This window comes from Poecilia formosa, unplaced genomic scaffold (genome assembly GCF_000485575.1).
Source record: "Poecilia formosa unplaced genomic scaffold, Poecilia_formosa-5.1.2 Scaffold301, whole genome shotgun sequence".
Taxonomy (NCBI): Eukaryota; Metazoa; Chordata; class Actinopteri; order Cyprinodontiformes; family Poeciliidae; genus Poecilia; species Poecilia formosa.
The window spans coordinates 882,378-907,381 of record NW_006800240.1 but is presented as its reverse complement, the minus strand read 5'-3'; the positions used below and the strand labels follow the sequence as shown (position 1 = coordinate 907,381).

General features: G+C 38.8%; 1 protein-coding gene across 3 annotated transcripts in view; it reads right to left on the bottom strand.

Annotated features, from left to right (window-relative positions):
• LOC103152127 (neural cell adhesion molecule 2) overlaps positions 1–25,004 on the bottom strand; it is a 296,231-nt gene that overhangs the window by 5,218 nt on the left and 266,009 nt on the right. The window contains exons 10-17 of one of the 3 annotated variants that reach the window (XM_016660909.1): positions 23,078–23,262; positions 22,817–22,913; positions 21,642–21,815; positions 19,013–19,132; positions 18,386–18,507; positions 16,199–16,373; positions 2,002–2,209; positions 1,673–1,712 (exon numbers count right to left, since the gene is read on the bottom strand). In XM_016660909.1, coding sequence (XP_016516395.1) covers positions 1,673–1,712; positions 2,002–2,209; positions 16,199–16,373; positions 18,386–18,507; positions 19,013–19,132; positions 21,642–21,815; positions 22,817–22,913; positions 23,078–23,262 — 1,121 coding nt within the window. The remainder of the gene's footprint in view (positions 1–1,672; positions 1,713–2,001; positions 2,210–16,198; positions 16,374–18,385; positions 18,508–19,012; positions 19,133–21,641; positions 21,816–22,816; positions 22,914–23,077; positions 23,263–25,004) is intronic. The other 2 variants (XM_016660908.1, XM_007572476.2) reach the window with 2 other exon arrangements.

The following is a 25,004-nucleotide window of genomic DNA, read 5'->3' as shown; positions in this document are numbered from 1 at the left end:
CTTGGGAAGCTACGCTACTTATTGACAGCATTTCCTCCTCACTGCTGCAAATCTTGTGATTTCAGTCTTTTAAATGAACACATTTTTATTACGTAGCGTCAGTTTTTAGCGGTTGTAGGATTTGTCTTTTGTTTTGACTAAACTCACTTAGAAGATTTTGAATGTCCTCTAAAATGATCTGTAAAACTCGTCAATAAACCGTTAAAATATGAATAAGTAGCCGTTTCTGCACTCAGTGAGCACTTCCTAGAGTTTAATAATACTGAACATCAATTCACATTGATGTAATTTGGCAAAATTAAAACTATGGGAGAAGATTACTGCCACTGGAAAAAAAAGAAGAAAATTCTGGTTTTAATCTTCCGAGATATAAAGTGAAAGTATTGAGAAAAAGGTCAGAATTGTGACTTTATTCTCAGAATTTAGATTTTTATTTACCCCCAGAATTATTACTTGTGATCTTAGAAGATTTAAGTCAGAGTAACTTCAGTCAATTCTGAGAAAATAAAAAAATCAAAATTCTAAAATAAATGGTAGAATTTTGACTTTTTTTCCCACAGAATTTAAACTTTTTCTCTCTCAGATTTTTGACATTTTTCCCCCCCCAGAATCTGATCTCAAATATTAAAGTCTGAATAACTCCAGTCAATTCTGAGAAAGAAAAAAAAATCTAAATTCTAAAAAAAAAGATTTAGAATTTTGACTTTTCTCAGAATTTTGAATTTTTCCTAGAATTCAGATTTTTATTTTTATTTTATTTTTTTTACAATTTTTTTACAATCTCAAAATATTAAAGTCAGAATAATTCTACTAAATTCTGAGAAAAAATTCTAATAATGTTATCACTCAAATAAAAACTGCTTTAATTTGAGTGATAAAATATTATTTAAGCACACAATGGTTATCCATCCATCGGTTTAATATTTAACCAGTCTACACCTGTTTGCTATTTATTCCAGGATTTTACAGTTATTAATTTTGAAACGATAGAAAACATGGAGGAACCCTGAGAGATGGGATCAAAACAATCCTGGCGGTGGAACAAGGAGGAAGCTAAGCTAACAGCTTCCTGTAGAGATCTGAGATGATGATGACGATGTTTTCCAATGTTGCATCCTCTGATTAGACATTTCAGTTTAAGATTGTTTCTGATTTTATTAAATCTCCATCCATCCAATAGCCTGAATGTCAGATTATGCAGAAATACTATAATGCAGGAACAAGAATGTCAACATTTTGTAATGATATGGGTACAAAAACAACAGTATTTCATGTTGCTCCGTATCTATCTGCAGTGTTTGCTTGTATGGAGTGTTTTGCATCGCTCTGCTGTCCACACAGACACACACTCTGCATGCAGCCTGAGCAGCCAGTCACTTAGTGACTCAGCGAAAGTCAAGGCCCCCCTCCCTGCTCCTTCTTCTCCCCTTCACACCGACAGCATAAAAAAAAAACAAAGAGCGGCTCTGCGGAGGCGAACCGAGGCCTCGTTTCATCCTGAGTCGTGAACTTCTACGCTGAGGAGAAGCAAAGCACAGAAGCAGCTCATGCAGCAGCAGCAACAACAACACAGGCGACTGGAACGCCACAGCATGCAGAGGAGAGGAGAGGACTCACAGCACAGTGGATGGAGGCACAGACGTTAGTGAGAAAGACATAATCAGAGACATACTGTGGTTGAAAGGGTGGTGGGGCGGCTGTTGTAGGTGTACCTACAGTAAACGGTAAAAAGAAGTCTCCTTTGCTCATTTGTAGCAAATAAAGGAGTGACATGAAAGGCAATTTGTGACATTCGACTAAACTGAGGGCTGATTGTTTTTCTCTCTCTTCAGCCCAAAGTAGGAAACAGTTTCTACAGATTTTCATTCATCCCTTCCGGTCTCTAAGGTTGTTGATACACCCACAGCAGATGTTCCAAGCATGAAGGACCTGGCGACTTGCAAACATCAAAAATCCAAACAGTTGATCCAAGATCTGAAGGAGCAGGAGGTGGATACTCACAGGTAGGCCGCCTTGCCCTCCTCCATCTCTTTGCCCTTGCCGCTGGTGGCCGTCTTCTTGCTGCACAGCGTGCGGGTGATGCACATGAGCAGGCCGCAGTGGCGCAGGAAGAAGCAGCTGACGTCCACCAGCACCAGGAGCAGCAGCAGCGCTCCGAGGCCGAGGCCCACCACCGCGCCAAGCCCCAGGCCGCTGAACAGGGATTCTGCTAAGGCAGGGGACACACGACCACACACACCTGTTAGCTGAGTCAGTCTGAAGGCGTCTGGCTCGAACCTTCATCCACAGGGTCAAACTGAAGACCACTTCCATCTTCATCACATTGGCTAAAGAAGTCACGATGCAATAAACCCCCAACCTAAAACCAAACAAATGAGGTAGATCCAAAGCTTGAAGGAGATTTTTTACAGCGAGGCAATTTCTGCCAAAAACTCAGGAGAAAATTTGACACTTGAAATGTAGAGTTTAGTAGAAAATTTCTAACTTAAAATCTTATTACAATCTTAGGAATCTAAAAGTGTTAGATTTTTTTCAAGCAAATTCTCAACCTTTCAAACTCAGAAACTTCCATCTTTTTTTCCTGGAAAATTTCTGACAATCTCAAAATTTCAATGTTTTCTCGCCAAATTTGCTTCAGTTTTCAATTGCAGCTGGGGGCCGCACAGAATCAGTCCAGGGGCCACAAATGGCCCCCATGCCGCGCTTTGGACACCTCTTCTCAAACTGTAGTCTGTAAAGTACTGCATGTGAACAAGTTTCTGTGTTTTTCTTACGAGAAGGAAAAGCGAGAAGTTAGTTAGGTGTTGGAGTCTCTGCTGCTGAAGGACGATCCTTCTGGTCAGGTTCCTGCAGAGTGGAGGCTGAAGGTCACAGCTCCAGCTATACATCCATACATTTCACACAAATAGAGACAACTGCAACGTAAGGGAGGGAAAAAAGAAAGTAGAAACTTTCTCAGAATGACTCGAAGGTCAATGAATTCTTTCGAAGCGAGCTGGAGAGTTCCCAAACTAATCCTCGATTCTCAGTGGAGCCTGGAATAATCTTGAATATTAGTGTGAATCCCACAAAATCTCCTCCAAAACAAATCGATTTCTGCCTTACAAAGTTTCCGCTATTTAGGATTAAAGTTTCAAAGACTTGAATAAATAAGGAAAAGGAGATCTGCGGCAATCCAAAAATCTTTTTGTCGTGGCGATTTAGGTCTTTTGATTTGTTTTAAAACCCACTAAAACCTCTGGGTTTCTCAAACGACAGAACGTCTGCGCGCCCTCCGGCCTCGCATCTTCATTCAGCTTTATGTGGCAGCCGCCTGCATCTCTGCAGGGGAGATGTAGTGCACATTTCCCAACTCCACTGCTCCACTGAGCATCATTAACATGCTGATGTTTCAGCCTGAATCCTTCGGGCGCCTCTCGTTTCACAGCTTGCAGCCAATAACTGGTTCAGGTGGGGCAGAAACTCCACTTTTTCAGGCAGGGGAAAAAACAAAAAAAACATGGCGGGCTCGGAGAAAGCCAGCGATGGATTGAATTAATAAAATAAATACATCAGGGTAGGACAGTGCAGGGCAGCTCCCATGGGGCAGGAATGAATAGAGCCGGGGCCTTAAGTGATCCTGGGGTTGAGCAAAGTGAAAAGAAGCAGCGAGGACGGCTGGAGGTCAGCGAGGCTGGGAGTAATCAGTGATTGGAGATAGACTCAACCTACCTGTTCAGATAAAGCTTCCAGTCAGAGAGGCTTAGCTTCTCTCTGTTTGCTGCTGGAGGACAGCAGCCAGCTTTACTCGCTCCATTTTCCACTAATACTCTCTCTGTTTGCTATTTTGTCTGTCGTTAACTTTGTGCTGCCTCTTTGTTTTCTCTTTTTATGGAAAGTATTCGACTCAGTAGCTGCGTTTAAATTACAAATATACGCATATGTTGTGGTGTTTCCATTAAATAAGAAATGAAGCAGCAGTGGATGTAAACAGCTAATAATCATGATTCAGCCAATCAGAGGAGTCTTATTCAGGCAGCTACGCACACCGGGAAATTGCTGATTGGAAATTGTAGTCGGCCATTTTACAGAAAAAAAGCTGAATTCCAACATGTTAGAATGACACAAATTTTATATATATATATATATATATATATATATATATATATATATATATATAAAACATTATCTTCCTACAACTTCCTGTTGTCGTCTTCTTTGTAGTTTCTGCCAGTAGTAACTCGTAATGTGAAAGAAATGTTTCCATCACAATTTTGTTTTGTTTTTGTTTTGATATGGCTGGAAAATAAAGAAACCCTTCTTTTTTTTTTTTACAGAAAACATGAGTTTTTTCAAAAGTAGCATTTATTTCATAATTTCCATTTGAGTAATTTTATGTCTTTCTGTCTTTCCTAAACCTAATCAGACTGGAATAATCTGGATTGAACTGGATTAAAATCCAGTTCAATAACAGTGAAACGTAACTCAGTTTATTTGGGGAAAATTTGTGTTTTCACAGATTTTTTCTAAAGTTTTATAAATAAAATGCAGCTTGGTTGTTATTAGCGTCTGTGCTAATGCTAAAACAACTTCTATTGAGTGCATCAATGCATATTAAAGTATATTTGGTCACACTTGTAACACTCAGGGTCCATTGTACATTTAATTTTATATAAATACTACTAAAATTAATTAGCTGGAGAAACATTTTCTGGTGCATTCAGTAGTTTCTCAGTCAAAGAAGGAGAATTAGCAAAAATAATCCAAAAATAATTGCAGAACTTTCTACTATCCGCCTTAAATCCTGATAAACAAAGTTGTTGGTGCGAGCAAAATTGAGCAACATATTCAAAAAGGGGATGAATGTTGTGTTTGATCCCTCAACAAGACAGGAGGAGGCGATATCTCCTTTTGGACGCTGTCCAACTGAAAGCAAAACCCAGAGGGCTCACTGTAAACAATTTCAAGGTCCACAAAACAGCTTTATAGCCGTTATTAACGCACAAAACAAAAATTACAGAGGTCAAAATATGTGCAGCAGAGGCCACGGTAACCCAAGGAGAAAGCTCTTACAGACAGGTTTTAATATGCAACCAGCAGTGGATTCCCCCCTTTAGAAGTTCAAATTAATTAACCCTGAACGTTGCTTTTGAACTTAAACAGAGGCAGAGAGGCTTTAAGGTTAAAAGCCTGAAATACAGTGAAACAGGAGCGCTCCCACGGCACAATGTCAGGATCGCAAGGGTACGGTTGACATTTGGAGCTGGGAAGGAAAGCAACAACAGGAATCAAGAAAAATAGCAAAAAAAAGGTATAAAATTCTGCAATACGATGATGGATCATCAACAAGAGATCCAAAATGATCACAAAACGACAAAATGAAGCGTTCAAAAATCAGAGGAAAATGAGAAGAAGATTTCAAATCAATCTGTGAAATATGCAGAAATGAAACAAGAAAGGATAAAAACAAACAAGAAAAGCAATAAATAATGACCCAAAATTGAGAAAACATTGTTAAAGGTGACCTACTATAATTCTTTGAACAGGTCAGGATAGCTCTATGGGCTATAAAAAAAACATGTTCCTTACATTTTGTTGAGATTTCAGTCTATTGTGAGCTACCTCAAGAATGAGCTGTCACTTTAAATCAAAATAATCTCCTGCTGGCCACGCACCCCCAACTCAATGTTTACACTCGTACATGAAAATGGCTGCAAATTCATGTGCAATTATACAACTATACATCTTTGAAAAGCAGAAGTGGAGCCTTCTGCACAGCCAACAAGAAAGCAGGCAGTGTTTTCTGGATGATAAGTCAACAACAAAATGCTTAGTAATGCAGATTGGGTTGCTAGGCAACGGACGGAGCTCCTGTGTGGTTGCTAGGTAATATCACAAATCAGCAGGTACTGCTGATATGTGATATTACATTAAGAAGGTTTTTGAAACTGCTCAAAAAACTTTAACTTATTGCCAATTATTGTTTTTTGTAAGCCAAATGGAAGTACAAAAATGTGCAAAATATGAATGCTGAACAATATTCAAAATTATTATAAAAATGAACACAACTGTGAGCAATTAAAAAAAGCGAATAGTTGACCCAGTGCATGTCTTGTTCCTCGGTACAGAACCTGATTGCTTCTGCACCCACAGTGGAAACCTGAACCCAGATGACTCTCACATCTGTGGCTTTGTTCTCGACTCACAGCCGAAGCTTCAGACAACAGAGCCTGGCAGCGATCCCAGGCACAAAGAGACTGAACCTGGTGACAAAGGGAGCTCTAATTAAAACTCTTTGCTTTTCCACGAAACAGAGCGACGTGGGATTTGCGACTTCAAGACCAGATCAATTTCTTTTTTCAATGCCACAGGCGGCTGTTTTCTGTTTTACCCTTTTGAAGGTTGATTTGAGCTAATTTGGCTGCAGAAGCTGCAGATTCAGCGACCGTAAACAACACCTCAAGCAGTCCCGTTTTCCAAAGTCGAAAAGAAACACTGAGCAAATACTTTACTCAGTTATCATCAGTCTGCTGCAGATTTAAGTTAAAAAATAAACCTAAAAAAATTCTCCAAAAATGTTCTTGATAAGTTTTGTCATGTAGCAAAATTTTAGAACCTAAATATGTTGCAATTTTCCTATTAACTAAAAAAATTGCTGTTTGCGATACATCAAAACTCATAATTACTTTAAAAAAATGTACATCTGTTATATCTTTCACTGATGGGTTGATGATGCATAACGGTACTGGAATCTACAGGGTAAACACAGGAAGGCTAACTTTACCCGAGCTGTTGTTCATCAGACTGTGTTTGACGGTGTAATTTTAGATAATGCCACACTGTGTCACTGTTGGCTGAAATTTAAAAAACAACAACAAAGAAACAGTGAGGTGAATCTGGATCGCTTCCCACATGGAAAAAACAAAAAAGAAGAGCGCAGTCGGAGAGAGTCGGAACCGAACACAACTTCCGAAGGATCTACATTTGTGCTCTCAACATTTCTCTCCAGAAGACTTTGAGTCAGTTGTACGAGCAAAACTGACAGAGGCTCTAACAGGTGATCATTACCTTAATGAGCTAAAAAAGTTTTTATCCACAAAGCGCATGAACCGTGCTGCCGCTGGAGCAAAAAACGCTGCGGAGAACATCGGCAACAGCGCTGGAAGCTCTGTTAAATGCTGATGGAGAGTAAACAAAAACTAAACAACCTACAGTATTATCACTTTGTTGTTTTTACATCTAAAATGAATATTTCTCACATAAAGTTTGTTACAACTAATCATGGATCCTTTGAAATAAACACCTAAATTAAATCAATCTTTGTGTAATAAATCTCTACAAAAATGAGGCTCAAAACTGAAAAAAATAATGTTTCGATATATAAAAAAGTAGAAAATATTATAGCTCTTGCCTCATAACTTATTTTCCTCAGCAGTTCTACCCGGTTATGTCTAACATGTTTCTATATTAAATCCCTCAACAGGGGGAGTGGTTGTCTCCACTCCGATGCGTCTGTGGTAATATTTTTTTTAGCACTGACCGTGCTGCAGCACCGTTTCTTATTTCATGCTCTCTGGCTGGAGGTCAGTCTGCTAGAAACAGCCTGAATGCTTCCCTGCTTGACGTTTTTAATCACATCTACATTTTGGACTCAAGGCAGCAATGGAGGAAACTCAATCTGGCAAACTAATGCCGCCTGACGGCTGTTTGTTGATTTCAAAGAGAGATAAATGGAACATTTTCCGCTGCTGTCAAATTTATTTGGCTGTCAATTTTCAATTTTGGTTCACAATGTAATTTAGCTTGTCTTCCGACAGCTGTAATTTACTTGAATTCATGACAGAGCAATAATAACCATCATTGTTGCCGTCTTCTCTTTAATTTCTTTCTATTCTGCTAATATTGCTGAAAAACCTTGTTTCCAACTTGACACAAAGAGTTTGGCCTTTTTCACAATTCAGGTTTTATTTTGTCTTCATATTTTAAACATTGTTGTCAACAACCATTGTTCTCAGTTGTTACTCATATATATTGACTTCCTTTTGCTGTGGTTAGAATATGTGTTCACAGAACACTTTATGTAGATAACAGTGAAGACTTGCTTAAACTTAAAAATCGTATCAGAATGGAAAAAAAGAGGAAATTTATTTACTTTTAATGTTTGACAGCTACATAAGCTGGTCCAGAAAAAACATTTTTCTTGTTTGTAATGTAAGATCTAGCCTGGTCATTTCCTTCCTACGCAGTTGATTCTCATTTCCCTTCAGTGCCGTTTGGGGTTTCTCTCATTGATCTTGATTTCTCAGGATGAATTTCAACTGGACCAATCAGCAAAAAGGAGGAGGAGTGAATTTTACAATTATAGTCAATGATCGTTAGCTTATTGAAGTTTAGAAAATATGCTAATCTGTTTACCACAATCCAGCAGCTGAATGCATTTAGTCATATAAACATGGTGAAGACGCCATGTTGAACATTAAAAAGTATCGGAATAGCATGTTGAGTTATTCTGGCTTCCAAAACTGCATTTTTTTTTAGAAAATGTAAGATATCCAGACAATATTTTGCATATAATTGGAAGTTAAGTTCTTTAGATATTTTTGTAATATTGAAATGAAATTCAAATGTTCACAACTGAAAGTATCACCTTGTTTATTCAAGTCTAGGGTGTCCTAACTTTTCTCCCACTGCACTGAACCCCATTGAAACCTCCTGGTTATTCCACCAAATAGTGATTTCCAAACTCTTCCTGAGTTAAAACATTAGTATAGTTTTTAAACGATAAATTAAATTAATATGAACTTGTTTCTTTGCATTATTTGAGGTCTGAAAGTGCTGAGTCTTTCCGTTATTTTTCTGCAAATAAATACTAAATTTTTGCTTGGAATTTCAGAGACATGTTCCCTGTAGTTCATAGAATAAAAGAACAATGTTCATTTTACTCTAAAGTATACCCATAACATGTAAAATCAGGTCTCTTATTATTTTAGAGCTGTATATTTAATTCAGTAAAGAAAACAAGTTAAGATTAGACATCAAAATGTGAACATTTATTTGAAATGACAGCATATTTAATGGGGTGTCCTAATTTTCTGAGTGATTTACTTCTAACAGCCCAGCTTGCAAATTTAGACATTAAAGCAACAAAGATCAATTGGATGGATGACTGTTTTTGTGTTATCACGTCAAGACAAAGTCTTTCGGCAGGAAATCGTTTGGAGTTTTCTCAAACTTCCCCAGAGTGGGAACGCAGCAACCATTAATTCCTATTTCTCTGCTCTATTAACCCCTTTCCTGGCTTCCTCTGATTACTTGTTGATCTATAGGCCTATTAGCAGCATTATTCAACAACCAGACATCCAAGAGCATGGGTGGCACCTGAAGACATTCATATACATCTCTGACAATAACATCTCGTTAGACCTGACCCGTGATTGACTGTCTATAGATTGGATCTGCGAGGAACTGACTCAATTAATAATGACCAGATGAGAGCTCATTGATTGTGACATTAGTGGGGATAAACATGATCGTTAAGGGATGGGTGTAAGGATTCATTTGCATGGCTCAGTCTGATATGTGACGAGGAGGCCTGAGGGGGAAACTTTCTTTGAGGAGGGCCTCAGAAAGCGAAACTTAATAATTAAACTCGGCTCAGTTTGAAGGAGGGGGATGAGTCCTCTCTCTTTTGTCAATTTCCTCGGAGGAAGCATTCGATCCCGGACAAAACTCGAGTGCACTCAAGAGCCGGCGAAGGAGTAATGAAAAGGCATAGAAAATTACTCAGAACGCACAAGCATATGGCATTTTTTTAACAATCTACCTCAAAGGAAAAGATTTGGTCCACTTTTAGTAATCGCTGCTATCTGGGGTAAAAAAAAAAAAAAAATTGTCCGAGAAGAATCAAGACCTTGATCTTCGTAGCTAAAATCTGATCTCAAAACAGCCAGAAAAACAGAAATATAACAAGAAATGTTGACAGCAGAGCTGCTGCCGAAATGGGTCCTGGAACGTCGAAATGCCTTCAGCGGCTGCTAGGCAGGTTTCCTGAACATGAGTCGATCCTGTATGCAACTTTTTGACTCCGTCTTCTCAATAAGGTCCAAAATCTCCAAGAAACTCTTTGCTGAATCTGCGCCATGAAGAATTAAAGCAGCTTTAAAGGTAAATGGGTTTCCCACCCGGTACCAGCAAGGGTTGTCTAATAAAGTGGTCAGTGAGTGTACATTAAGGTGAAAAATGATAGATCTTCGCTTGGTTTCTTTTCATTATTCCCTCCTTGCGTATTTTAATTTTTAATACTCAAACATTAAATTAGCAGTCATAGCTATGACTAATTTAAAACCTCATAAAATCTTTGGAAACTCAAGCATAGAACTGTAAAATCCATCAGATAATGAATTCTTTGGATTGAAAAAGAGAGATAATCACGGCTAAATTAACCGCCAGCCCTTTGCTTTTGGTAGCTTCCTCCCAACAGTCCGGTTTGATTATTTTCTCTGCTCTCTGCTGAGGAGAAGACGCTGAGGTCATAAAGGGATGGACGTACCAGGAATACACTCGGCTGGGTTATGATGTGTAAACAATATTCAGTTCAGTTGAAGGGGCCACATCAAAATTAGATCACCTCGGTTGTAAGAACTGGTGCTTTTAGACTTCAGCAAGTTTTCGTCACATCTAGATGCACAATTTTGAAGTATTGCATTAGACAAGCTTGAAGGAAATAAATAGTTTATTCAATTTCTCAACAAAAGTGGTTTTTGGCGTTTTGGAAAAAGAGCTAATGCACCAAAACGGGAACGGAAACACATTTAAAATGGCCTAGTCCAAACCTCCAGCATGTAAGGGAGGACTGTTAGTTTGGAGAAAGTCTAGACTGGGATTGGAGTGGTGGGTCTGCACCTTACCAGGGGCACAAAACCATCAGAAACTTTAAATTGGGGTTCTGGGGTCCGTTCCTCCAGTTTTTAGGGGACAACTCTACATTTTCTGAGTTGTGTGGTCCATGCTATCTTATAAATGCTAACTCTTATTTAACAGAGCCATACAGAGTGTCAGCTTCAATAACAGATTGATTCCTCTTCCTTAAAATCTATTAAAATATATTTGGATTTTAATTTAAGCAGATCAAAATCAATCTATCTAGGTTGATTTTAAAGTCGACAGGATTGTCGCAAGATCACACCAAAGCGAAGGAAGCTAATAAAAAAAGAATAGGTGCTTTAGTCATTGTTTACATCCAGATTTACCAAATCTGGCTTCTTCTGGTGCAGAATTACGACACGTCTCATGCCAGTGACGTAAAAGTTGGATAAAATGCGACATGACTGTTCCGAATGATTTAGTAGCACATGTGGAAGTGAAGGATTGCAACTGGGACATTCAGACTGCCAGAAAAAGGTTGGAAATGTATTTTTCAATATTACCTCAAATATTAAGGTTTAATCTTTGGCACCAGGTAAAAAAACACCAAAGATCACAAATCTAGGAGTAAAAATAGAGCCTCTCCTGAAAATGAGCAGCTAAGCGAACTCAGTGTGAAGTCTTGTTTTACCAGTTGAGGCGTTTAGCAAAGATTAAATCTGTTTATCTCGCAGCAGTCTAGAGACAGTAATCCTAGCTTTTATCACATCTCAGCTCAATTATTGTAATGGACTTCTTTTCCAGGCTGCTGTTTCTTGCTTACAGCTATTATTTCTCTGTTGGTTTTTACCTTTGTTCTTTCAATTTTTGCTACTTTGCTTGCTGTACAGCTTGTCGCTTCCGAAATAAGTTTGATCTGATCTCTAGGTAGATTTCAAACTTCAGGAAGTTGACTCGTTGAAGGTCAGTCTGCACCGCAGGAAGGTGATGCGTCCAAAAATATGAAGCCACCACCATCTGGTGAGGTGGGTTTTCCTCTGATTGAAGCGTCCCGACAGACCAGCTGTCCTGCGAGTTAAATTGAGGAAGCGAAGCAGGAAACGGCGCATGTTGAGTTGCCTGTTCATCAGAATGTGATGCTGCAGAGGATTTATTCCACACTTGCTGGGAACCAGCAGCTATCTGAGCCTAACTATAATCAGCAAGCATTTACACCTTGTGATGGTATGCATTCCCCATCCCCAGTCTGCTCTCCAGTTCAAAACTCCTTAATAGCAGTAAACTGACTCTCCTTGTGCATCTCGGAGCTGCTTGTTGTGGCTGATAGTCGGTAGTATTGCATATCAAACTTGGTGTTTGGCTCATTTTTCTGCTTTTCAGGACGACATTGATATCGTCTCTTTGTAGCTGCGCTCGGAAACCCAATCCTCTGATCGCTATGGGATTATCTGCTCTATGAATAAATAAGTGGGAACACATCAGCTGGGATCTTATATCATACTGGTACACCAGTGAGTACATTACAGGCATTATTATGTTGACTGCGGCATATTTTACACAAAGCAAACAAACAGAAGTCTTTGATTACAGTTCTGTTTACAGTTAAATCCCCGTCGTTCCGTTTGCATGAATCCCCCAAGACGGTTTGATTTACATGCCTGATAATCGGGGAAGTGGCTTAGAGGCACGTTAAGCCGCAGATGGAGTTTTTATCTTGGCGTACTGGTTGTTAATCGGAAAAGAAATGCTTTTTCATCAGAACGGAAACAGATTGTCACAGGGACGCACGCAGTCATATCTGTTGATACTAGTGTTCTTTCAAACGAATGATGCTGGTAATTATTCACATTACCTCAGGTGAATAAAACAAACACATATGGACATTTTTGCTTATTTTAACTGTACGCAGTTCTTTAAATGTCCAGTCAGTAAATATATTTGCCCATTTATCCACAACAACTGGAACTTTCAATATCTAGCAAGTTATTCTTGCACTTTACCATCTACTAAAAGTGTTTCATCAGATTAAACTGAAGTAAAACCTGTTTCCTGCAACGGCGGGAGTAAAACTACCGTAATAACCCGATACTGGATGGAAAGCACAACGTCTCCCATTTCAGAAACTGTTGAAATGTTTCAGATAGCGCAAAGTGTTGTGGAATTACGGCACTGTAAAGTTGGCTTGTGAAAATGTGTCATTGCCGACACATTTGGCTAATTTAAGCGAGTGGCTAATCATCAATATGTTCATAAACCACATAATATCTTAACCTACAGAACTCAAATGTGGAGTTCCCCAGGGTTTAGTAGTTGGACTAATGTTTATTATCTTTTTACAGATGATATTAATCTGTGCTGCTTATTGGTGTTGCTCCTTGAGGTCCTCTTGAATTAACTTAGCATGCTAACACTAGCATGCTAACATGCTAACATTATAAAAATCCTAAAATTCACAGAATATTGTAATTTTCAGAATAAGTAAAATCACTTTACATGCTAGAAATGAATCATAATAATTTCCCATGATGCATTTTCATACAATAATAATCATAAAAACTGGCTATCTGATAATAGTTGGGCTTAAAACTCAAAAATGTTTGAGTATTTTTTCCCGCTATGATAAATAACACAAAGTGTAATAGTTTATTTGATATTAGACTAGAAGTTAAAGTCTTTTAAACTACCTGACTAAACAAAAATAAATGTTTAAAATATTAAGCTATGACAGTATTTTTGATTCACTGGGTTTACTTCCTGAAAATACCAACAATATAAAAAAAATAAAATAAAAAGTTTTGCTCAAGCTCCTGGAAAAGAGGAGAAAAGCCTGTCAAGATCATTCTCCCCTCCAAGTGCTTTGATGAGATTATTACAAAGAAAATCCATCACGGCTGTTTCAATCAAAGCCTCTTCATGACGCATGAAGCAAAAATAAAAAATAAATAAAAAAGCGAGGAGAGCGCCAGGAAATAAATGCAGCAGCCACAACAAAGCTGGGCGCTGGCAGCGGTCAGGCTGCAGGGGGGAAATCAAGAAAACTCAGACATCAAACTACTTCATTTTCTGCTGGCACAAGCTGGCTGTAAGGACCTTGCTTTATTTTAGATTTATGCATTTTTTAAAGCTGGATGGAAGACGTTAAAGTGACCAATTTGTTCTGGTTTCTCCATTTTTCCAAGACAAAAACAGTTTTAGAGTTAAATGGGTTTAGATTTATTTATAAGGTAAAGAAAGAAAAATGTAAACCAATAATCAGAGTGTCTCTTGACCCAGTTTCAGAAGCCACCAGAGGCCCACAGCATCACAGATCCACCACCGTACTTAACACTTTGTCTGAGCTGCAGGTTTCCATCGTTTCTGTCTTTGTTTCACAGTAAATGCAGCTAAAATTAGAGATGGTTGGTCAGAAAAGAAGAAAACAAAAGACTTTTGGTTTTAAGAAAGCAGGGACCAAGATGTGAATGTTTTTTAGGGACTCTATATGTGTTAACATTGCTATATTTTGTTGAAAATATGCAAAACATCCAAAATGACATAGTGATGTACCGCGAATAAAATAAAAAGTTTAGTATATTTTATAAATTTGAGTCAATTTTGTATGAAATGACGACGTGAAACAGAGAAAATTTGTGATTTCCGAACAAAAGATGGCGGACAATTTTGCTGGAACCGTTATTCTTTAAATTAAATAGAACATTTTCATCCACACTTCTTCCTTCCACTCAACTTTTCAGTAACATGCTTGTATAGTTGGATATTTCTGCTTTAAAATCTTTTTTTTTTTTTTTTAATCCGAGCACTCTTCTACTGACTCCAAATTGACTCGGTTGCACCTGGTGGGAAAACAAATGTGAAATAAAAAGGAGCAAATTGAAAAGGGAATCAAGGGCTGTTTTGCAATCAGCACATTTTTCTCCACAAGCAGAAAAAAAAGAGAAAAGTATGCAGCCAGTTATAAGCTGAAATAGTACGGAGGAAGAAGTGAAAAAAAAGAAGCAATTCAATACACGACAAATGCATAATACATAGGAGGAGAATTGAATAGAGGAGATTGCTTGGCGAGAGATAGAGGGAACATATATGTGGACTCAGTTTGTTTCATTAGGTCTGCAGTCGGGTCTTTATGCAGCATGGCGGAGGATAAAAACACGGCAGCAGATTGGACCTCAAATGGAAGTGGCGGATGTTTCACATCTAATATCGCTGATTGATTCTGAAGAGACTTCTTCAGCGTCTGACCTGATTTAGAGGAGCAGGAAACGACGAGTCCGCAGCGTTTCTCCATAAAAAATAAACTGATTTTGGCTGGAAATATGAAGAACGAAGTCTTAATGTTAAACTTTAACAGGACCTGGGCTCGGCTTGGCTGGACTACACCATGTTAGAAATGTTTTTGGGTTGGTTTTTTTTCCCAGGCTCTCTGCTTCGATTCCCCGCTGTTCGCTAACAAGAGAGGACAGCCAATCGAAGTGACCCACCTTCAGCTCGCCACTTCCCAGCTCTTGTTTTCTGGCGGAAAAGCGAGCCCGCACTCCGGCGGCCCATTTAGCCGCCACGGTAATGACAGAGGCAAACACTGGCTGCATCCAAACCGGCACAAATGGACGCGGTAAAAGGCAGAGAGGCAAAAAACAAAACAAAACCGAAACACAGCACTTTGGTTTCCCAGCTGATTTTGTAGCGGTTAGATTTTTATATCAGATAAAGACAAGATGAGTTGGTAATGATTTATTTGTAAGAAGGAGAAAAAACTGTTAGCTCTAACTCTCTGGTCAAGTCGTTTTTGGAAGATTGCTGCTAAAAATTAAAAATTTAAATATAAAAAAGAAGAAAACTGGACTTTTTAAAAAAAAGAGGTTTCACCTCCAGTTCAGAAACAAATATAAAAATTTCACTAATATGGATGTTAAGGTCAAAGGTCATTAACATGGTCATAATGAGACGACTTTGCTGCTTTATTATGATCTTGTTTATTTCAGAGACACCAAAAATAAAATTTTAAGTGGATTTTGGAGAATATTTCAAAATCTTACTCAGTATTTTTGATCTACTGTCTCGGTGAACGAGATCCGATCTCTTGCTGAAAAGTTACTTGTAAGTTCGTACAAGTGTACTAAGACATTTGCACTTGAAATTAGACAAAAGTACTCAGAAATAATTTTGTTTTTCTGCTGCATTGTGAGACTTGCTTTCAGTTCTCTGAGATATTTCTTTTACTTTTGTTTGCCGGCGAAGTCGACGCTCTTTACCGGGAAATGAAAAGCAACAGCAAAGTTCAGAAGCTCTTTCGGTGTTTTCAGAAAGCCTGAAAGAGGAAGGTAAAGTGGGGCGATGTTTACCTTTATCGTGCTTTTACCTGTAATGTCGGGCTTCTGCGGCATGAAGAACTGATAGAAGGTGGGCTCCGATAGGCCCTTGACGTTGCGGGCTGTGATTTCCACTTCGTATCTCGTGTTCCACTGCAGCGGCTGCAGCATCGCAAAGTCGTTAGCTCCTGGAACCAGCTTGGTCATCCACTGTTCCTCTTTATCCTGCAGGAAAGGGACCAAAAAATAAATTAGAACTCAGGGTCAAAGCGTGTTAGCTTGATAAACAACAGGTTGGGTTTTAATCCAGTCTCCCTTTACTCCTCTGGCCAAATGCGTTTATGTTCCAACCTGGCAACCCAGCGCACCAAATCAAGCTTATTGGAGGGAGCCAGTAGTGCTGATTATTGAGTGGAAGGAAATTTTTTATTTTTTTTTTACAATAAAATATCCTCAAAAGTGTGGTGAGCTTTTTATGGTGAATCATGATGTGGAATATTTATTTTCTGTTTACTCTACTTTGCTTTTGTCTTAATCTGCAATTAAATCCATTTCTTTTGGACAAATTATGAAGCTGAATACTTTATAGAGTTTCATATTTTTTCTTATTTCTCTAGGAATCATTTCAAGCTTCTGCCCTTGAGCTGCCTGTTTAAAAAGTGACACAAAGTCACAACATCTTGACAGAGTATATTCATAAATAAATACTGTTTATGCTATAAAAACAAATAATGTTAGCTCAGAAAACACTGAAATATGTTGCTAAAATATGTACTTATTGAATAATGCATAAAAAATATGTGACAATTCAAACTGACATTTTGAATGTCTGGCTGTGGGGAGGAAGGATCTCCTGTACCAGTCTGTGTTACTGGGCATACAAAGACGCCTCTGACTGAAGACTCCCTGTTTCATGAGTTGCCTTTAATTTCCTTGACTTCATATTAGGTTTGCTTTCCTCTTTTTGATAAAACTCCCCTTTGAGATGGCGGCCATCTTGGTCAGGTCACAGGGATTTCATTCCAGAGGCAGAGAGAATGCGTAGAATAAAAGATATGAAGAAAATAAATGCCAAAAATGAATATTTATGTGCTCGGAGTTTTTATTTTAGGTTTCTATTGTTGAAAATAATTTTTCCTTTTCTTTATATCCCACTTTAATGCATTGATTTTGTGTTCCTCCATCATATGAAACACTCCACAGCCTCTTTAACCCTTATGCTCTACATTTAATCTGAACCACCATTAAAATAGACGAGCAAATCCTGAGAGACGGTTTGTCCTCTCATTAAAATTGTAAGCAAAACGAGATGTGAAAAACAGAGATCTGCCAGCAGAACATTATTCATTTAAGGAACCAACTCAACCCAGCAGCAAATCAATCCAGCCTCGCCTGGTGTGTGAAGGATTATTATGTCAAATATGAAAAAAAACTCCATCAGAGTGAGTTACTTTTTAGAAAATGTAAGAGCACGACTTGTGCAAACTGAATGGCCTCATGTAAATTTAATGAACGCTTGATTTCCAAACCGCGCCTGTTGTGTTTCGCTCTCTTTGTGCTCGACGTCAGAAACAGGAGTGATAAATGTGAAACATTTATTCTGTCTGGTAAACAGAGCTGCTCAGTAATCAGAGCCGCTCGTGAATAATAATTCAGAATGTAAACCCGGGCTAAAAGAGCAGCACAAAGTTATTTATCCTGATAGAAACGGAGCAAACGTCCATCCTGTCAAAGATTCCCTCTGTATTTTATCTCACTGGATACTAATAAAAATTATTTACATTTACTTTATTGTTTTAATTTGCTCTCCAAAATAATAAATTTTAATGTTTATTGTTTGTTCATGATGTTGAAATGTGCTGTACAAATAAATTTGACCATAAGTATTTTTGAATTTGAATCTGAACTCCCAAAGAAATAGAAAAATAAAAATCTGAACCATAATTAATGGACAAAATTAACTAAAAAAAATACATATTAATAAAAATAATAATAGATTAATGATGCTATAAGTAAATGGTTCTAATAACAGAAGATAAAATAACAATTTGCAGTGGATTATTTCACCCGTCTCAAAAAACGGGTGAAATAATCGTTTTCTCCCCCACATTTCTGTCACACATCCAATATTTGTATAAAAAAAACAAAAAAAAAAAACAAAACATAAATTTCCTGGAGAATTTTGGAATAAATTTGCAAAAACAAAGTTTTAACAGACTGAAGGTTTTTCTGCTCACTGTTTTGTATTTGACGATGTATTCCACGATGGGCATCCCGCCGTCGTCCTGCTTGACCAGCCCCAGCCTGTAGGCCTTCCCCACGCCCCTCTGGCCGTGGACCGCCGGCGGACTCGGTTCTCCTGAGGACGACAAGCGTCACATCTTCATCACTTTTATTGCGTCTCCTTTCCAACGTTTCTGCACTGTTCTCCCAGACGTTTGGCGGATAAATAAAACGCTTACAGTGAAATTCCCTGCAGACGAGGAGAATCTGACAGAATCCATTCCAGGTTCTGATAATCTAAGTTCATATCTGTGAAAGTCGGGAGGTTGAGGCTCTCTCAATATAAATTCACCTGGGTTGTGTAATGTGGCAAATAGGTCTAATTCTGCAGAGTTGCTGATGCTCTGAATAGATTCTGGAGGCATGTAATGCATTTCTGTCACACATCCAATATTTGTATTAAATCAGAAGCAAAACATTTCCATATTCTTGCTGAATCGAGCTGTTTCAGTTTATAGCCTGAACTGCTGAGGGGCCCGACGACTCAACATCAACACCCAGTGAGACGTTAGAAACCGTTAAAGTGCGAGGCAGGCGTCGCTATCGCAGGTTTTGATTGGTTAAATTGGATCCCGACTTACGGATGGGTAAAGTCTGGAAGGTCTCCATGCGGCTGAACTCTCCCTGACCTTTCCCGTTCACGGCCGCGACTCGCACCTCGTACGTTGTGTTGGGCTCCAGTCCGGTCAGAACTACGGTGGCTGCAGAGAGACAAAACACCACAGCTCACTTTTTCTGTTTGCAGAAAAACAAAACACAGGAGAAGAGGTTTATTTTAACACATCACTTTAATGAGCATCATTACTCCATTTAATGCAGGAAACAGCAGCTTTTTCTGCAGCAGGTTTGGACTTTTTACTATTTTAATGTTACAAATCAAGCGATTTCTAACATTAGAGGCTAACAGAGCTCTAACCCACTAGCCTCCTAATTCTTTTTAAAAATTACATCATCTGTAAAGTGTCACTAACACAATAAAGCAAGTTAGATGATTTGAAAAGATGGACTTCTGCGCTTTCAAAAGAAGCTAGCGCTTCATTTGAGGAAGAAACTAGTTAAACAGCTATTAACTAATAGTTATTTAATTAGAAGTTAAATAACTAGTACTTGAGGAAAAAACTGTTTCTTCCTCAAAAACTGCAGATAAATTTCTCAAATCTTGGCAGAAATCGATCTAAACTTCTTCCACTTCTGTTTACGCAGCCGTAGTTGTTTGCATTTTGACTTACCCTCATTACATCACTAAATGCCCAGCGCCATCTTGTGATGTAACGAGGGTAAGTCAAAATGTAACCTGGGAAAAATGTCACAAGTGAAGTAATCTGCTACTGGTTATAAAATTATTTACTTTATCTTGGTGAAAAGCTGCTTTGTCTTATTTCAAGTGTAATAAGATATTTGCACTAGAAACTGGACAAAAACACTTTGAAAGACTTTGTGTATTTGCAGTGCTCTTCTTTTTGACCTTAATGTTACAAAAGCTGAATTTATTAGATCCAACATGAAGTTTTGTTAATCTGGATTAAATTCTTATTTAAATCTCACAGATTTTATTCTATCAGCCAGCAGAGGGAGAGTGAAATCTTGTTGTTTTTGTCGGTGTGAACAAATTAATTCCTCTGCTGGTAAATAGGAGCTTTTTCAGTCTTTTGGTCCTGGAAAGGAAAACAAATGTTTTGTATTTTGCATCAGCGTTCTGCTTCCATCGCTGGCGCTGAACCGAGGCGAGTCCAGACCTCATTATGCTGCAGTCTACTGAGGGGAACTTTAGCGCTGAAGTCTGTGATTAAATATGGAGACACTTAGCATTATGTAATTAGCTTTGCTCACTTTTTTTGCATTTTAGATCAAATTCTGTTGAAATAATCCAAATTGGACTCATTTGTAGTTGTGAATTTTTCCCTTCATTTCGACATCCTGGTTGGTTTCCTCCTCAGTAAATCTCCAAACTGTAATTGACTCTGAAATGAGGGATATTAGCGATAAGCCCTTCAGGTTTGTTGGAGCTGCTTATCAGCCGGCCATTCTTCCCCCGGCTTTCATTTTCCATCCATCCGTCCGTCAGTGCGCGCCGTACTTTCCGACAAGGCTCAGAAATCAATTTGGAGTCGTAAAGCACAGGAAGAGGAGAAGGGTACGCTTTCAGGCCGGACCGGTCCTGGCGCCGGCCGCCGCCAGGTGTTTGGAGCGTCGTCAGGGGCCGACAACATCCCAGGGCCAAAGCTTTGAAGGATCCTGTGACCGATCGTGCAATTATGTGTGAACTGGGCCGATGTCGAGGCGTCAACACAGGAGATTACAGGAATGTCGGTTTACAGTTTCTCTCTCTGACAGGTGAAGGATGAAGTCAATCAGGTGTTTTCACTTCATGAGAGTAAAGTCAGCTTTCCGTTTTCTTCAGGGTTGTAAACATAACGCTACACAGTCGGATGTTTCTCTTCAAAATGGGAAAAACAATACAACATGCACTTCAAAAATGGCTGAAATGATTAAGAAAAAATCTTTTCTGTCCTGTTTTTGTTTAGAACAAAAACTCCAAAAGGATCAAATGTAAAACAGAGAACATGGTAACCAGTTTGAGGTACGAAGGAGGATCCGTCATGCTGTGGGCCCACACAGTAACAGCATATAATGAGTTTGTGTTCCCAGGTCTGGGAAAAACACTAAGCTGGCATTTTTATTTAAGAAGATATACATATTTAATTTAAAACACCCTAAGAAACACAGAAAATCAAAATGTTTTGTCGTTCTTCACCGAGGCTGTATGAAATTATCACAAGGTGATGTGAAGCTTTCTGTTTTTTAAAGCTTCACTTTTCAGTGGATCATGAAATTACAGAGTATTTTGAACAAAATTCTGCCAGAAAAAGAGGCCATCTTGGATTCTTTTTTAATAGCAAATTGATAAAAAAACAACAACAAAATAAACAAACAAAACAAAAAAATCCCAGCAGAAATGGTTCAGCAGACATGAAATCTATAGAGGAGAAAATCAAAGAGGAAAACTTTGACAACAACAAGAATAACCACTGTTACCTCAAGCCAAAAACAAAACAAATAGTTGATATTTTTTACCCTTTATGTGTCAAAAATCTCACCCAAAAACACAAAAACTTTATCAGGTTCAGCTGCTACAAAACAAGAAAATATAAAGAGAAGCAGAAAACTGCAACTCCTGACTGATAAATGATGTTTGGACATCAAACTCACTCTGTACGCTGTGCGACTTCACATCCCTCCAGTCCATGGAGCCCAGCTCTTTGTACTGGACCAGGTAGAAGCTGATGGGAACGCCGCCGTGAGAGTCCGGCTTCATGAAGGTGACGGTCGCCAGCCGCTGGGAGACGGCCGACAGACGGACGGAGTACGGATTGGAGGGGACGTCTACGAGAAAACAAGAAAAAAACAAAACACCAGAAACTGCTGAGATCTGAGATGAACAGCGTTTAAAAACGACAGGAAGGAATAAAAAATATGAAAAATAACATCTGATATGGGAGGAAAGGAAAGAAGAACAGAAGGGAAAACAAAAACTGTAAGAAAAAAAGGAAGGGAAGAAGGAAAAGAAGGAAAGAAACAAGGAAGGAAAGAAAGAAGGAAACAAGAAAGGAAGGAAGGATAGAAAAGAGGAATAAATAAAAACAGGAAGGGAAGGAAAGAAAAAGCTGATAAACACTGGAAGGAAGGAAGGACAAAAAGATGAAAAAAGGACAAAAGTGGGAAATAGAGGTATGGAACAAAGAAGAAAGAAAGGAAAAGAAAATAAAAGAAGGAAGAAGAAAGGAGAATTTTCAACAGCAGCAGCAAAGTGACAGGAAATAACAAATAGACTCACACTAACAGAAAACATTAAATATAGATGAATAAACAAAATAAAAAATAACATACTGTACAATAAAGGCAAAATTTCAACATGAATAAAGTGAAGTTATAAGAAAAACTCCAGTCCAGAAAAATGTGCAACTCAGGTGATACCACAAACATTACAGATGAACACAAAGCAAACAGGAAATAACCTGATAACAGAACCAATATAAAATAAACAAACAAGGAGATTTAAAATGGATACATAATCAATTGAACACAATGAAATTGTTTAACATATGTGGGTTAGGACATACTTTTTACTTGAATCTTGGCAGTTATTTTCTAATTTGACTTATTATTTTTCTATTCTCTAATATTGCCTGATTAGCCTGATGTGATATTTTGGGTAGAAGTGGAAAAGAGGTTTTAGAGTCTAACAGAAACAACTTTAATGTATTTAACTTTTATTTAACCAGGTGAGTTATAAAAAAACACAGACGGGAGATTATTTTGTTCCAGACTCGTTTTCGTTTTTCATACCTGGAAACACAGAAATGAACTTTTCCCCTCTCTCTCACCTGCCTGGGCCAGGATGAACTCCTGGTACCGCACTCCGATGTTGTTCCGGGCCGTGCAGTTATACCGGCCAAAGTCTCGGTCTGACATCGGAGTCACCTGAAAAAGAAAAAGAAACCTTTTATAGCAACATTTAGGAGTGGTCTAGTCAAAGTTCGGACTTCAAATCAGCTTCAAATGATGTTGTGTGGCATACTTTAAGTGAAACGTAGATAAATAAATGCAGGAGATGAGGATTGGCCCCTCAGAGCCTCCGTACCCACCTCCAGCACCGACTTCCCGTCGGTGCCGTAGATCTGCATGTGCGGCGTTCCCTCTGAGATGGTGAAGCGTTCCCTCCTCCACAGCATGGTGGCGGGCGGGTTGGACATCACGTCGCAGCTGATGTTCACCGGGTTCCCCTCCCACGAGTAATAGATGGTGTGATTGGTCAGGAATTTAGGAATATCTGAGAAAAAAAACAAAGAAAAAAAAAACAAAGTTAAAGCTGCAGTTTGTAACTTTAAAAAAAAAAATCGTTATATCTTTGTTGAAGCTCATTTTGATATGAGAGATAATCTGTGAAAAATGTAGCTCTTCTGCCTTGTCCCAGTTCTGACGAGAAACAACCAATCAGAGCCAGGAGGCGGGTCTTAGCGCTGTCAATCATCCTCTGTGCTAGCATAACCTGTTGTGAATGCTCAGGACAGTTAGCTTGTCCAGTGATGATGGAGGACAAACAGTTTTCCTGTAACAGTAAGTTAGCATGAGGGTGATTGACAGCGCTAAGCCCCGCCTCCTGGCTCTGATTGGTTGGTTAAGTCAGAAGCCAATAACAGCTCAAAGAATAGGTGAAGGAGATCAATCTTTTCATTGTTTATCTGTCTCATTTTAAAATGTTACAAAATGGTGATGCTTCCACCAGATGCATTAAACACATATATTTTATAAAAGTTACACACTGCTGCTTTAAAACCAGTAAACTGCTGGTGTGTTGAGCGTTCATGGCAGCTAATTAAACTCTGAAATCAAAGGTGGAGCTGGGATGGATGATCAAAGGCGTCTTAACCCACACATTCTGCAGAAGAAGAAGAAGAAGAAGAAGAAGAAAATGCTTTAGATTTAAGCCCACTGGAGAGAAACATGTTGGCCTCAAGCGGGCGAGTGAAGGATGCAAACAGAGGGCGATAATGAAAGACTGCGGCGGCGGGTGTTGTTGCTGCTCGGACGTTTCCTGGCCCGGCTGCCCGGCTCACTCAGACACACATTATGCTTGTTTTATGCTCCCTTGCAGGACGCCATTAGAGAGATTGATGCGCGGCTCCCTGTCACAGCTGAGGACGTGCCATCGCCTCACAGTGACTTAGTAAATGAGTTCATTAGACTCTCCGTCTAAAACATGTTTACAGTGGAAGAGCAGCAACTTCCCACATCCAGACGAACATGTGTGCATTTGTCCCCTCGCGAACTTTCAAGGGATTTCTTTCCCGAAAATGTCAATTTATCTGACGGCTCAATCTGCTGCGCTGGTATAGTTAAAGCATCTCATAATGAAGCCAATCTCTCCAAAGCCGAGATGAAGATCTCTGCTGCAGAGCTCATTAGGCAGGGGAGAGGCAGGCGGCCCCAAATAACCCCAAACACGACACGACGAGCAGAGGAAGCCGTCAGCAGGAGAAACCCAGGCTTTTCATTAATTATCACTCTTCAGAGACGATACGACTGCAGGGAGGAGCTGTTTGTAATCATTTCCTCTGCTTTAACAAGACAACCAGCTGGTTTCCACAGGGAATGGGAAACTTTTCACCTCTGGAATAACCTTGACAGGTGTAAATATTTGACGTCAATTTGTTTTATTGGGAAATAATGAAGATTTTCAAACAATTTGGGGAAATAAAAGTCTGGAAAAAACTCATATCTCTAAATAAAAATGGAATATAGGTGAATGAGTGAGGGAAGGTTAGAGAATAAAAGACACTACAGAATAGTTTGTTTTGGTCTAGTCAAAGTATAGATCTAAACACAAATCAGTCTGACTGAATTTGAGAAAATAAAAAAAAAAGAGTGGAGCAATAGCCAAACAGATTTGCACCAAAATTTGAAAATGACACAATTTTTAAGCATTTATTAGTAAAAAAAAATTCCTGTTTAATATTTTTCTTTTTAGACAACATGCACCCAAGATCTCTCTGCATGAATAATTTTAAATCT